Source organism: Fringilla coelebs, assembly GCF_963513975.1.
Source record: "Fringilla coelebs genome assembly, chromosome: 3".
NCBI classification, from domain to species: domain Eukaryota; kingdom Metazoa; phylum Chordata; class Aves; order Passeriformes; family Fringillidae; genus Fringilla; species Fringilla coelebs.
Window position 1 is genome coordinate 89,246,231 of NC_140030.1, and position 16,161 is coordinate 89,262,391.

General features: G+C 37.2%; 1 protein-coding gene across 1 annotated transcript in view; it reads left to right on the top strand.

The window, feature by feature from the left end:
- Positions 1 to 16,161, top strand: part of THADA (THADA armadillo repeat containing) — a 151,231-nt gene that overhangs the window by 48,289 nt on the left and 86,781 nt on the right. Inside the window, exons 27-28 of the mRNA XM_084203263.1 lie at positions 2,246 to 2,335; positions 3,698 to 3,829. Coding sequence (XP_084059389.1) covers positions 2,246 to 2,335; positions 3,698 to 3,829 — 222 coding nt within the window. The remainder of the gene's footprint in view (positions 1 to 2,245; positions 2,336 to 3,697; positions 3,830 to 16,161) is intronic.

The window sequence follows — 16,161 nt, forward strand, 5'->3', positions numbered from 1 at the left end:
TGCCTTGACATCCCCAAGCAGTGGATTCACACTTAAATTAATGCCTTGTATTTTGAGCGCACTTTTTAATATTGTAATATTCTGATAATGTGTAGTGTTTCTTGTTTCCCCTCTGAACTGGAGGCCCTTTAACAGTCTGCTCAGACAGTTGTGTCTCCTTTTTTGTGAGAATGCCTGTGGACATCTTCTCTGCAGATACTGCCTGTCAGTGGCTGCCTTCTCCTATCAATAAACTCTGGAGCAGTAAAGCAGCTAGGAGGTTATGTAGGTTATGTAAGTTATCCACTTCAGTAGTTATAATTTTCTGTCAAAAAGATTTATAAAACCATGCTAATTGCAAAGAATTTTGAGGCTTTGTAAAGGTAGTCAGTTCCATTATTAAATATTGATTCAAATGTGGCTGCTGAATTTTTAATACATTAAAAATGAACCTGGTTAAAAGTACTTGTGAGGTGCTACTTGGATGTAGTCTTCTCTTAAATTTGTAAGCATTGGCCATCCATTCCATAGGAAACTTGACCATAATTCTGCTTTTGCTTTTTGCACTGTGTAGCACAAGAGATGGTGAGGTCACAGCATTCTTGTATAGAACTTCTTCTTTTTAAATACTAAGTTCTTAATGTTTTACATAGGAAAATTCAGTAGGATGGGCTGTTTGACCTGATAGATCATAGGTCTTGTGCTGTCTCTGGCTTTGCATCTTCAGTTTGCTACATACTTTTATTTGCAAAAAAATTGAAGTAGTTTTGACGACACTGTTAGAAAAAAATTGCATGGGTGTCTTCTGATCAAATAACCAATTGTTATCAACACTGATGTCTTTAAACTGTCCTCATTAGTGCTTCAATTTATAATAATTCAGTTTTAATGCTTCCATGCAATTTTTTAATCTGAAATCTTCTTTGTAGCTGTAACAGCTACTGCAGATTCCTTGCTTTTAGTTCTAGCAGTTCACTATATTGTATATATGTTCACAGAATTTTTCTTAAGTGCCTTGGGAAAGTTTCCTGTCCCTCTTTGAACATTTGTTTCCACCTAACAGTCTGGTTTTGCTGTGTTTATTCTGTGGCCTGTGGCTAAGGCATGTTATGTTAGCTGAGTGCTGGAAGGAGCTGTGCTGATGTTTGCCATGTGCTCGTTTACTCGTGCATGATTTTTTTTTTTTTGTCTGCATATTTTTATGCACATTCAGTCTTGCCATCTCACTGTGTTATTTTTCCAAACCTGGATCTGTCTGCTTATTGGAAGCTTTGCATTGGAGTCATGCTAACGTGGAACATTTATCTTGGTTGATCTTGTGGCAAGCAAACTCTGCAGTTGGCTTTGTTTTTCTAAATGATGGCCTTTCGTTTATTTATTTTTAAAGGAAGTCTTTTTAATCTGCATACCATCTATGTCTAATTAGAGCTTCCCCACTGTAACATTCAAGTGGTTCTTGCTTGGATGATGCTGAGTGGTTTCATATAAACCATGAAGCCATCCTTTATCTGATGAAAAGATTGTAAAGCAAATACAGAAGATTTTTACTTATATCTTTTTAGCTTGGGTTGATTTGCTGTTGCAGCTTTAGCAGTGCCACCTTACTCGTTCTGGCTAGGGATGAGTTCCTGAGGTGTTTGTACATTGCTCTGTTTTGAACATGGTTGCTCCATCTAAGGAAGCAGAAGAGTGGCCTGCAGTGTCACTACTGCTGTGTGCTGGAAGCAGCGCTGTGGAAGGAGGGCTAATGGAAGCTCAGACTCTTCTGACATTGCATTTTACAAATCTTCCATGAATTACTATTATGAGGCGCTTTTTAGTATCAGCAAGCTATCTGTTAGTACATGTCTACTAAGTGTATTCTGTTAGCTATTTAGGACATGAGCCATGCTGAAGCAAGTATCTTCTCTGGTTCAACCAGAATATTGTTAAAATACTGTCAGAATTTAAGCTGTTGTATCTTCGTCTTTTTGGTGTGATTAAGGGACTAAGATCCCTTTTTCCCAGAAAGGCCTGAGCAGTTCAAATGACAAAGTGTCAGTGAGCACACATAGAGACAGTTACTTAACTTGTGTAAACTACACTCTTATCACTATTTTTCATGAAAACATTATGCCTTATTTGAGAGTTCATTGTGTGTGTGTGTGGTTCTTCTGCCTCTCCAGCTTCACTGTAGCATCAGAAATACAACAAATAAACAGGTATTTTGAGTGTAATTAATTACTGCAGAATGTTAATTATGACTCCTCTTGATTTGTTTCTGCAGAATGACAGGAAGGGAGTTTTTCTCTCGGTTTCCAAGCCTTTATCCTTTCCTTCTCAAGCAGTTAGAGGTTGTAACCAGCACTTTGAACAGGTAAGATGATGTCTGAGAAAACTTTGAGCTACAAAGTGAAGTGAAAAGGTTAAACTGAGTTGTGTCACATATACACCCCAGTGCCATTTTATACATCAGTGCTTCTTGAAATGATACAGTTCTAATGTTTTTGCTAAGGCTTTTTTCTTTTAACTTTGGCACATTAAATCTCTGAAGATTGAGCTACTGTTGACTAATTAAGAGTTGCTGTGTTCTTAGGATCAGATGTTAAGGAACTTATGTTTTTCAGGGAAACAGAGCCTGGGTATTTTGAGTGTCTCACATTTAACAATGAGGCTTCCCAGCATGTTTAAGTGATACGGGGTCACAGGCCTCAAGTAACACCACATGAACACTTCCCAGCCTGTGGCACACTGACTCTGGGGAAGGTCCTTGATCTTGTTTTAAAGACTCCACAAATGGTGGATGAGAGCTACAATTTGATCAATGCAGATGATACCATTTGGGATGACGCTGTTACCTCCAGGTTCACGAACTTTTAAAGTAAACTAGTGCTGGTTTTGTTTTTTCTTAAAATGCTATGATATAAACTGTGGAAGTTGAGCAGCTGATTTATGGGTGAGGTTCAGCTGACTGTTTAATGGGCCTAGGAAGCAGGAGTTTCAGCAGTCATTCCATGTTTTGCAGTCTCTGCTCTAGGAAAAGAGCTTGTGTATTTTCTGCACGGCGATCCACCCTACCTGACGTTACAAAAGGTGACAGTGTCGTCACTGGCAAATTTTGGGAAGTTTTTCAGTTGAAAAAGATTGAAAACTGCTGTCTGAAATGTTGGTCTTGAATGCTTTTTCAATGTGGATTAAGACCTGTATTTATTATTAGTTGTTAAATAAATAATAAAGTATTGATTTTAATTTGGTTTTCTGATTGTTTTTACTATATGAATAGTACATCCTTGGTGTCAATGACAAGAACTATTCTTCAGTAAAACATGTTATTTACTAAACACGCCTTTCCTTTCAAAGTGATAGAAGTACTTTTTTTAATCCACCTTTTTGTAACTCAGATCTTTGTTTCCTGGTCCATAAAGAAACCTTATCTGTAGGTTCTTAATATTATTTAAAAGTGAAGGCATCTCACCACATTTGGGAATAAAGGAGGCTTGGAATAATGTGGGAAAGTGGAGGCAATACAGCCATGAGTGTCTTCATTAGAGGGATCTCCTGCAGAAGAGCTGGATGCCATATTTGATCCCGGCAGGGTTTGCACTTCCATGCAATGATCAGCCTAGGATAACTCCTTGAACCAGAGATGCAGAAGGCTATTTTGTGGGAAAGAGACTCAAGCCTAGTGTGAAGGAGGATGCTTTTTTTCATCAAATGCCTCTTACACCTTTTTATTCAGTGAAACTGAAGAGTTGAAAATCCATCCAAGCCTGTTTCTTCTGCTCTTAATCCTGGGAAGACTATATCCATCTCCAATGGACGGCTCTCACTCAGCTCTCAGCACAGCGCCGTTTGTCCCCTTTATTATAAGGTAAGGTGATTTTTTAGTGGTTTTTTTATGTGAAGGGAGTTCTTTCTTCAGAAAGAATCTTCAGAATTTTTTAATAAAATGCCTTTTTAAGCTTCTCTTCAGTTTTAGTCCTTAAAGGAAAAATTGGTATTCATTGGTTGTACTTTCCTATATTATTATTGTTTTGGAGAACTAGAAAGAAAATATTGACTTATGTAAATCATTGTATGACTTGTTTGAAAATCTTTGTCTGCAAATGCTGGATGGCATTGCTGCTGCCACTGAGAGGGTAGATGAAAACTGATGAGCTTGACAGATTTTAGCAATGCAAGATTTGCTATACAAGCTTCTGATGGGTTTTTTCAGTCCTGTAGAAAGATTGCAACACATAAATGTAATGTCTAATATATAGATTAGTAGTTGTATGTATTTCTTTCCATACCCATCCATGAATATACATAGCTAGGTAACTATATGGATCTGTCCTTTATCAATGTGTTTCCGAGATGACTTTTCAAATATTTATACAGTGTAACTTTCATTTATATAGTGGTTACAAGAAGATATTCAGCAGACATTTTGCTACTCTGTATGCCTCTTGTTTGGGATTAGGAGCCTGGTAAGGGAGTCAGAGCTGTGGTGGGTAGGGAGAAATGAGCATCATCAGTATTTGAAAGTCCTGCTATCTGTGTGAAAGCTTCGGTGCAATAGGGTGAGAAACTTCCATGCTTAATCTTGCTTGTCTAGTAGTGAAACAAGACAAGGTTGTTATCCTAAGATATTTCAATTTTTTTGTGAACTACTATTGGATGGAAAGTAGCATCTCTGTCTGCTGCTTTTTCACAGTAGATGTGATGTATCTCTTGCCTTTTATGATTTTTTTAATGACTTTTCAAGGATAAATGCTAATTACCATTTTTTTCCTGAAAGGAAAAATCTGTAGTAGGAGTTTTTAAATACACTGTATTTAACAATAAAATGTGTTTGGCTTTCTGCTGTATTTGAATCCTAAATGCTTTTTTGGGAAATGTTTAGAACTGTGTTACATCAGTAATTGGCTCTGTTTTGATGCCTTTATTAATGCACTGGAGAATGCCTGTTTGTGTTGTTTTTTTTTAATGCAATCTTTCAGCATAATTTTGGTTATTGCTACTAGAGTAACATTTGCTAAGCTTTTGGTTACAACTTTTTAGTTTTGTCTTTGTTTCTGTAACCATTACTTTTTGCAAGGTACATACACCAGCAAAATAACTTTTCACAGTTACCTAGCTTATCATCTTGAGGTTATTTAAATTCATTCCAAAGATGTGGGGGAAGGACCCAAATAAAATCTTTGAGCTAAGAACCTGTACTTTCTGTACTGTTGGACCTACTTTCCTTTAAATGTGTTCCTAAAGAGGAATGATGTGGCAGATAAAGACTCTGTTTTCTGCATTTCCTTTCCATTGACTTTGGTAGTAAATGCTGAGGATGCAGGTGTAAAACTAGCACACAATTACTATGTATTTGTGACAAAAAGTTGTAGGTGTGTGTAGAGACGTGTATTTTTTGTCCTGTTACTTAGCAAAGTATTGAAATTTTTATGGTTGCCTGGGGACAATACCAAGGATTCTGCAGAGGTAAATGTATGTATGATATAGCTCAGTGTGCTGTTACTGGCTGTATTTCTGTCTGCAATTCTTACACCGTTGTTCTTTGGATGCTGTGAGTGTTTTTGGTTCATTCTGACTGTGTTTGATTTATCTTGGTAAAACAAATAAGTTGCTATTTTCCCTTCTATTTCCCTTTCTATTTTTCATGATGTTGTAGCAAATGAACAAAAATATTGTTTTCTATTCATTTGGTTGTTCTTCAGAAGGTGATAATGAAGTAACCTCTTAGAGAGGATCAAAGAGAGGGTCTGGTGCCAAATGCCCTCTATACCAATTGATTAAATTGTGTATATAAACTTTAAATTTCTCAGTGCAATGTTGTGTTCTATAGCATCTGCATATACATATATTTACATGGTAGTCCATTGCAATGATAACACGTAATTGCCATGCCATACCATGCCTGACCATGAGATTTTTCTTTAGGATGGTGTACCAGTGTCAGGGAGGGATGCACCCGTGTGGTGAGGAGAGAGGAAAGGTGAATGTGACCCATGCAAGGTCCTAATACCCCTTCCAGGGCTGAGCCTGCAGGGAAGTGGCATTCGCTTGTTGCACTGAGAAGATGAACAGAATATTGTGTTTGCAAGTAACTGAGCAGTTCTGTGAACAAAACTGGGTTGAGTAGAAAGAATTCAAGTTGGGCTTTTGAAGAGTTTCTCTTAAGCTCGAGTGGAATTTTCCATCTAGTGGGAGTAGAGCTGTGGTTGCTCTGACCGTGCCGAGATGAATTGCACAATATGAACAGGATTAAATGCTGCAAGGACAAATCTCAATCTCTGTGCACATAGTTGTTACTCCCTGTTGAACTAGGGTATTTGATTACCTATCTGCAGTTCTATTAAACTATTTTTCCCCCTGCAGATGTTTTATTTGGAAGGGAACACTTTGATTCACAACTTATTACCTCACTTTTTATTTTTTTTATAGAGCTAGATAGGTCTGTTTTAATGGTTACTTTCTAAGATGAAAGAATGTACAGCATGTTTTTGATTAACAAGGGAGGTAATCGGGAGGTAATGTTTTAAGTATGAAACAAAAACATAACCTCCCTTTTGCCTCCCTCTCCCTTTTTCAAAGACCTGTAATCTCTTCAGAATCATCTAGAATTGAGTTACCTTATGTCCTCGTACCATGGCACTGACAGTGTGTTTGTTTATTGTTAAATGTTCTGGGCTAAATGGTCTGAAGGAGTAAAATGGGTATTGCTTTATTAACTTGAATACTTTTTCACTAATTGAAAAAAAATTGAATAGTCACTCTCTATTTAAGAGAGTGACTTTGTAATATTTTAGAAAATTTTTTAAAAATGAGCTTTAAAATGTCAAACAGTATAAGGTTTTAAAACCTTATTGGATGTATGTGCCTTGGCTTCTGCTTGACAAAACTTAATTCTTCATGAAATTTCCTCTTTAGAACTTCAGCAAATAGATTTCAAAGCAGTGCTGCTTCTAGGTGTACTATGTTGCAAGAAATGTGAACATCTTCTCATGAAATTAACAGAGTTATGAAATAGACACTGTTTTCTTGGGCAGAATTTTGTAATCTGTAATGCGTCTTTGTGCAAAATGGAGGAGCTAAATTCCCAAGTGCCCTGATGCTGTTCCCAGTCAGGGACCTGGGTGGATGGCAGAGGGGAAGCACTTTACAGCTGTCTTCTTTCCCTTTCTGCCCTTCTCCATCCACCACTCTGGATGATAGGTTTTGGTTTTGCACTTGAGAGCTTGTCATTGATGTACAAGGACAATCACTGTGACTGTTAGTTAATGATGGACACGAAGATGCAAGGGAAAAAAAACCTGTGTGGTGAGGAAAAATTTTCTGTGGGATGGAGCATTGTCATTTTTTAATTAAAAAAAAAAAAAAAACAAACCAAAACCTGTTCCTATTCCTAACAGAGTGTTTAGGGAAGGAGAGAGAAAATTCTTATCACCTGTGAGTTTTATAAATAGATTGATCTGGGTTTATTTTAGCTTCCTAGCAAGCAGAGCAGCTGACCATGTATTCTGAGGCTCTCTGTGAGTTTCGGTTGTGTCTTACTGTTTCATAAATATGAGAGAGCTCATTTCTTAAGGAAAAGGACTCAGATATAGTAGTATTAATATTGCAGAAGGTAGTGTGAATTTGAATTTTTGCCAGTACCAGAAAGTTACTCTTTATTGACTTGTGCTTTTAAGTTTGATTGCTCTGTATTGTGTTTGATTATATTAAGTTATATCCAGTCTGCCAGGTGACTGGTTCTTGTTCCACTGTAGCCCTGAGAAAAACCCTATATGGGCCACATAGGAGGAGAAGTACAAGAAACAGGCAATTGGTGAAGTTCTAGTTACCAGATATCCTCAATTTGTTTGAGAAGAGCTTGGTGGAAATAATTCATGTATATATATGTTTTATAAGCTGCAGTTGCTGTTTATGTAGGTTTAAATGCAGATTTGCTGGTGTTTGTTTTGTTTCACACGTGCACTTATGTGTGTGGGTTTAGTATATCATCCTGAATCTGACTTGAAAGCAGCCATCTGATTTTCTGTAGGCTAAGCATTGGTATCTTTTGGTAAGTGGCCAAACAAGGTAGATGACTGTGCTAAGTGTACTTCCTCTGCCTTTCTCTTCTTTTCCCTGTATTTTAGTGTGGCATGGCAGCACTAGAAGAATTAATATTAAAACTTCCCTGGTTTCAACTGTCATTTCTGTAAGACTGGGCATCTTACCAGGGGTGTGATAAGGAAAGAGCTTTTGTGGCAATGTCTTTTCATAATCGATTAAAATATACAACAAGCTGTGTGTTGCAGCCTTGTTGCATTACAATAGCTCCTTTTGATTACAGTTGTTAATGAAAGCATCTCGCTGGCTTCTCTTTTCAATTGCACATCTTCTCAGTCTTTGGTCTCTGGTTTTTTAATTTGTTTTGGGGTTTTTTTAGTTCCTAATGTTTAGTATAACTACTCAGCATTATAACTGTCTGCAAATTCTGCATTATATGGAATCCCTGTGAGACAAGGAGCAGGCTCTGACTCACTGGAATGCCCTGTCCTTCTTGAGGAAGCTCATGGGGCTGGCCAGTCGTTGCAAGATGAAGACAGATATCCTTTTTATTCTGGGCAAGGTTCCCAAAACATGGGCTGGTCTAGACATTTGAAAAAAAGAAGCAATGTGCACTCCTAAAGCATACATTGTCTTTTAGATTTTTATTACATTTAATCTCTTGCTTGACATCTAAAGTGGAAATTTTGCATAGCTAGAGGAGAAGGAGGGAAGGACCGGAATTCATTTCCCCACTGAGCTTATCACTAATGAATTGGGACTGTCTTGGAAGTCTCCCATTTCTAGTTAGTTATTCTCTATGCAATCCTGATTGCATAGTGATTAATACTGATCTGTAAAAATATTTATGGGTCACTGTAAATATTTATTAATAAGAAGAATTTCCATCCTTTTAATCCTTTTAGCAGTTTTGAATAACAAATTGTAAACAGGCTGTATTCTTTTCCAATTTGATTAAGTTCAATTAAGTTCAAATTGTAATGCTAGAGAAGAATGCAAAGGGCTGGACTGGCAGTAGGCTGCTCAAGACCTTCTCATCTACTAAAACTCTTTATTCATCTTGTACATTCTTTACTGTATTCCTGTCTTTCCTCTGAAACTGTAGACAGATGTGTCATATCCAAGTGGTGTTGATGGGAAAGAACAACCCTTAGGTATTTGTTATTAATTTTCTTATTCCAGTTTTCACTGTGTTCATCAGTCATTGGCAGATTATTGTCTGAAGCAGTTTATGAAATATGCACAAACTGCAGGGAGCTGTCAGATTCATGGGAAATAAAGGGTGACACTTAGCAGAGAGGCGTTCATGAGTACTGAGAGTAATTCTCTTTTTCCAGTGTTGCAGACTCCTGAAGAGGACCAGTGGCTGGGATCCTGGGTTAAAATTTGATGTATGTTGAATTTGATGTATACTTACTTGAAACATGATCCAGTAAAAAATGTGATGGGTGCTGAACTGTCAACATATGATTGGTGAAGTAATTTTATTATTCATTTATATGCTTAAGATTACCCAGCAAGTACTCTGCTGGTCAAGATAAATATCCAAAAAATAACATTTAGCTTACTCTGGAAAAGTATTTGCACAAAGAAATATGAAAATTGAGAGAAATAATACATTAACTAAGTATAATGATATCTTAAAAAGCCAATATTCTTTAAAATGAATAGTCTGAGTTTGAGAAGAGTCAGTACTGGGAAGGCCTTTTAGTAATGGGCTAGATACTTTTGGTGGGATGGCTGAAAGTGTCTTTGAGAACCCAGATCCTTTGGATGTTTTCATGGGTCTGATGATGTGTTTTTTAAATTGCTCATGTTGCAGTTTTGCTTACAAGCATCTGAAGCTTTGAAAATCATTGCAAGGTGCTGAGACTTGATTTTTCCATTCAACTTCCCTTTCACAGAGTTCCAAAATAATGACAGAGTTGCTAAGACAGAAAGTAGTCTTTGTTTTTGTTTTTTTCCCGACTGTTTGGATAGTAAGTGGTGTGTTTTTCTTTCTGTTATTCTGCAGTTGTGAAGCATCATGGTAACTATTCACAAATTAACAAGGTAGAAATGTGGTTGTGAATGAAATTGTCTTTTGCATGATCTTGCATTAGGAGCAGTTGTTTTTTTCTCTAGAGTGCTGTGAACCAAAATGGAGGCTCTACCCTCGTGTAACTACAATGGTAGTTAAATAAACCTAGAGGCTTCCTACCTAGACAAACTCTTTAAGATTTCTTGATGGAATTTCAAGAACAGATGCCATTTAAATTGCATCAGCATGTTCTATAGGAAATCTCCCTTTGACAAGAATGTATTTCTGTTTCTCTGAAGTTTATACACAGTATTAGTAATGGTTTTCATAGACTCAGATGTGAGAGATCCTAGGTGTTTTGGCTTGCTAAACCACAGCAATTCAAGTTTCTGATGTTGATTCAGCTTGGTATCAGTTGGCCACTTGTTTACATTAACCTGGACCTTGGTGACAAGAAGAGAGAAATGTCTATAATTTTTCCTTAGAAAGCCTTTGGAGACACATGGAGAAACAGCTCCTGGCAGAGCTTGTGGACAGCTTTCACAAATAAAAGCCTGTGTACTTTGCCTACATACCTTCTGCAGTATTTATGGCTACTCTGCTTCATTAAGTGCTTGTAGAAAATACTGCCCTTACAAAAACATAGGGTTTTATCTTAATTGCCCAAGTTGGAAGAATAAAATACTTAACACAGTGTATAAAGAGACTAGAAGTTTGGGCAACCATTAACTTCACTTTAAAGGAAATAGATAAGAATTTAGAGGATTAGTACTGCATAAATAATGTGAAATTAAATTTGGCTTGTTTCTGTCCATGGTTTTTGTTCACACACTTTCTGAACTACGTGTATGTGTTGATTGTAGATCTAAAGCCTCCAGCAAAGTGCTGGTAGTTCTGTAATATTTTCCTACTCTTCAGGTAAATAATGAGAAGTTGTATCAAGTCTCGTGTTTTTCTGGGTTTGTTTTTTTTTAATCTTAGATTAAAGAACAAAACAGGCCAATTACAGTACAGATTTCCACAGAGAAGTAAGATTTTAAAAGTAAATGCTTTGGATACTTTAATTGCTAAGAAACATGAAAAAACAAAATGGAAAATGGTTGCGTTTCCTTAAAAGAAAAACATAAACCAAGGAAATCAATAAATGAGCAAAAGAAGCTGTAGGTACATATGTACTAAATTATCATTGGTATTGCAGGAACCTTACTGTCCCAGTAAGAAATAGGTAGTGTCCTGCTGATTCATCTACAGTAAGAAGTCCAAGTTGCTTAATTGTGTGGAAGCATGAGTGTTGCTTTTAGTTCTATTTTTGGACCTCACTTAGCTTGGAAGCCTGTCACACTGCATTTGAAGTTGCTAAAGGTATTCCTTTAGGAGATAATTTGAAGGGGAAAAAATGAACTAGTATATAATAATGAGGAATGCATGCAATGCTCTTGAATCTTAATAACCAGCTCCTTGTAATAGGAGCTGAATCTGTTGTTAAATACTTTTCTTTCTGAGCTTTGACCAGCATCCATGTTTTTCCCTGTTCTAATTTCTTGGTTTTAATTCTTGCTTTAGAACTGATGACTTGACTGGGATTGTATAGGTGCATCATGGAGGAAGGGCAAAATCTCCTTCTCATACCAACTACCCTGTCTATACAGAATCAGACAGATTTGCCACAATTTTTTCTTAGAGTGCATTTGTTAGGATCTTGTGGCACAGCTAGCTGTGAGGATTTAAAGAGTACCATGTATGTGATTTTTATTTATATTTTTCAATCACTTTTATATTTTAAAAACCCTGGTAGCTGTTAAAATGCTTTAACTTGCAGGCAGAGGTGGTTGGTTTGAATTGCAAAGCCTTTCTTGCCTCATGCTGCAATGCTTCTCCCAAACTCTTTGTGATGGTGGTAGGATACTTGCTTTAACTTAGAAGCTCAGAGGCCCCTTCTGCACAACATTCACTGTTTCATTAATTAGCAATGACTTTGTTAGCAATACACAGATTGTGTGACAACAGCCAGTAAAACCTGGCAATAGACATTCCTCTCCTTATTAGTCCTTCTCACTACTGTAGGAATTATTTAGTATAATGAATGTATTCTCAGCAACAGGTGTCATTTTTCAAATTAATTCTACTCACTAGTTTCTGTGACCTTTATCTAAAAGGTAATCCTTATTTGCATTGTTAATTGGGGTAATATGAAGTCTGTTACTGGGGTGAAATAAGAAAGGCTGGAAAATAAGGACATAGGAAACACCTGCAGGTTTGGTTTTGTTTTTTTTTTTGTCCCCAAAAGAAGCTTAAGATATTATTTACAGCTAGTGTTCTGTTGTTTGTAGCCAGAGTAATAAATTAGATACTTTGATGTGTGCAGAGGAGTATGGAATCTTTGTGCCTTATGAGAGCTGGTCATAAATCACATCAGTTGGGAGGGTGGTTCAGGATCTGAGTGTTGAAGCTGGAACGGAGCAGTGGAAATGCATTGAATTGAATCTACGGTTACATGAAGCGAAACCTTCTCAGATTTATTGACTTTTTGTTCTTGATCATGGACTGTTTCAAGTAAACATGTTTACATCCAGTTCCTCATGCACCTAGATAAACAGTACTGAGTTCAAGGTGAAATACTACAGTTGTTAATAGCCCTCAGGATTGAATAGAAGTATATCACATGAGGATTTTGCAAGTTTTGTTCTTGTTGCTGCCTTGAAGTGTAATAAAATTAGTCTGGCAAAATGTGTGTTTTTCTATTTGATAACATTTTAGATAATTCCTAGATTTTAAAGTCTATTTCTATCAGACCTGCATGTAAAGGTAGTGCCACATAGTTGAAGCACTTCCCCTCCACTACCCCCAAGCACCTTTCAAATCAAAGGAGATGGGTTTTAAATGCAGCTTTGTACACACATCCATGCTGTCCAAATGGATGCAAGACTCCGTTGCTGTTATTTCCTGCAGGGAGGATGAGCCTCCAGCAGAATTGCATTGTGCTGTTGCCAGGTGAAGCTCAGAGTCTGGATGGTGAAGTGCAGTGTTTGGAGGTCCTTTTCTGCCAGTATCCCCACAAGGCAACTGCTATCACATAAATGAGACTCATCTCAGGGATGGCAGCGTGCTAAACTGCTGCAGGAGGAGTAACCTAAATGGTTTCATAGCCTTGAAATGTTTCTTTCTTAAGTTGCTGGGTTTTGCTGCAGATACAAACTAAGTTACTGTGATTGCCAGAATCGTGCAATAATATTTCTTGATGCAGTTTGGGAGATTGCTTCCTGTAATGGTTGCTAAATTCAAGATAAAGGTAGTAGACTCGGTGTTAAAGTGTATGGTTTGGAGCTTGGTATAACAATAAGCAAAAAATTCCTTGATTTGGTTGGAATGTTATTTTTCTGTTGCTCAGTTGTTTTATTTGCATTCAGTCTTTCTATCCCTTTTTGAGAATTGATCCTGTTTAGTTTTATTTGCAGGTGAGAGATTAAATGTAAGTGGAAACTCTCTGTTCTAGGGTGCTGCTAGAGGATGGAAAAACTAGTGTAGGTTTTGACATTCTCCTGGCAAACTTCTTGCATGATTCAGGAATGAAGCCAAGTGCCTTCCAAACGTGAGAGATGTACACCTAAGTGCCTTCAGGGTATGCAGAAGTTCAGGGATAGGTCACTAGTGGTGACTTGGCATGTCATCTGGCATATGCATGTGAAAGAAGGAGTATTTTTGAAATATTATCAGTACTGTTTCTTGCTGGGGGATGGGGATTGAAAGCAATTGGTTTTCTTTGAGTGTTAGATTTTTAAACAAATATTTCAAATAAATGAGAAGAAACAGTAGGAATTTTAACCCCTCTCAGATTTGGGAAGCTATTTGTTGATGTGAAATACCTTCCATGTGTTCCCATTCACGTTCCTATAAAGCAGATGCTTTATTGTTTCTAAACTTTTGTGATGCTTATGTTCCTTAGTATGGACTTCATAGGTCTGCTGTTCTCAGGGCTCCCACTAAGGTGTGAGTCCCTGCACCCTGGAGTGTGAGAAGTGTGCATGAATGTACAGCAGGTGTGTAGGACAGTGGCAGGCTGGTGGCTGGCTTGCCCTTTGGGCAGGTAGGAGCTGTGGGATTGCATTTCCCTCAGGCACAGAAGATTGCAGAGCCAGGCCCACGGCGTCCTGGGGGAGTTCTTCTTGACTGGGCACCTGTGTGGTTGCTCGGCAGGAGGACTCCAGGCAGCTGAGAAAATTTTGCCTATAACATGGAACTTTTTTCTTCTTTCTAAATATAGAGCAGTCACTTCTATGTTCATAATAAATTTGATAAAATAGAGTGGAACAAAATTTGGCATATAAATTGCTGTATCTCCATAGATGTAGGTGCATGTGTTATAAGTCTTTGATGTTTTTACTAGACAAAAAAGTTGAAGGCAGGTTATTTAAAAATATGTAGTAATTCATTGCATTGTGTTTGAGGAAAAAATCCCTCTTGAAGCATGTAGTGTTAGAAAGCGCCCTTGCACAAATTAGGGGAAACCCTGGAATTTTACCCATTTTCTATTTCTTCTGTGAAAAGATGACAGATTCCTTGGCATCTGTAAAAGGTCATAAACAAAATTAAGAAAATGTGGTTCAGCAGAGCTGAAAGAATGCTTGCAAACAATCATTGGGTTTCAGTTTACTGTGAAGTAGAATTAAGATGTTTTTGTTATTAAAAAAAAGGAAGTTCTTTTAGGAATAGCCAAACTGAATTTCTTCTTGAACCTTGTCAATATAGGATTGAAGCTTATCCCTATGGCAGAGCTTCTAGTTAGGACTGTTCTCGTTTAGCATACTGTTGTGAAGGATGGCCAGTCTGTGAAAAGGAAATGTAAAGATGGTCTTTGTAAAAATCATAATAGAACATACAACCATATTTGCAAGGGTGAAAATTGCCTCAAAGACCTGTTGTTCTGGGGTGGTTTCTCTCTCTTGTTCCTCTGAAGGAGATCTGTGTCTTTCAGGTGTGCCATGGCATAATGTATCTATTTCGCTTGAGACTGTTTAGTTTCTTAATCTTCAAAACCCTGTTAATTTGGTTGCTGATTCAAGATGGAATCTGTTTTCTGTATTTCTTTTATTTGAACTAAACTACTACTTTGACTTTAGATTTAAATTTGATACAGATACTTGAAAATTTAGTATACCATTTAACATCATTTAATTTTTAAATATGTAGGCGTGACACTGCAGGGTTTTTCGGGGTTTTTCTTCAGCAGAGGTCAAAATCATTTTAGCAGGGGATAAGCTCATCTACCTGGGATTGTGTAAGCTGAAAAGTCATGGGAAGCAGGAAAGGGATGGGCGTATTGGAGTAGGGAAGACCATCTCTCGAGTCATCACAATCATCTGGGAGGTAGCAGAGCATAACTTTAGCCATACTGAAGTTTCCATCACCTAAGACATTTGGCCTTTCATGTCTAAACCCTATAGGTAGCTTTCTCTGTGTGGCTCAGTTGTACCTGCCTTACCAAAATTGACACATGCAAGAATTGCTGGCTTTGAAAGACTTAGTCTAACCTACTTAGCTGATGAGGGACTCCTGCAAATTCAGTATACTTGCTACTGAAGTAGTAGATGACTGGTTCATGTGTTAATGTTAGCTCATTCTGAATGTATTTGCATAAATTATGGCTACTTATCAAAACCTTAATAGCACTAAAGATAAAGGATTCTTTTTGGCATTTGCTTTATACAGGGTCTTGCATCTTAGCAGTTAATTTTAGATAAAAAATGTTTTTCTTTTAAATACTAATTATAAATAATGGGAAATTATTTTATAATTTGTTTTTTAATGTCTAATAATGTGCCTTTTACTTCTGCCTTTAAATGTATTCTAAAAGCCAGTGGGACATTTGGCCCAAAATTCAGTAGACACCATGTTGTGCTCTCATGGAAACATCTGATTGACAACATGGAGCTAACAGTTTAAGTCAAACTCATAATATATTTGAATGGGATTAGTAAGTAACATAAACATCCAGAAAGAAAAGGAAATAATTGCCTTATTTCCTTTTTATTTTCCTTTATGTAAGCATCAGAACTTGTGAATGACAACACATCCTCTGGCGTAGCTCTGCTGTGACTTACCTTTCACTATGAGAAGACTGTAGATTGGATTTATGAGAAATA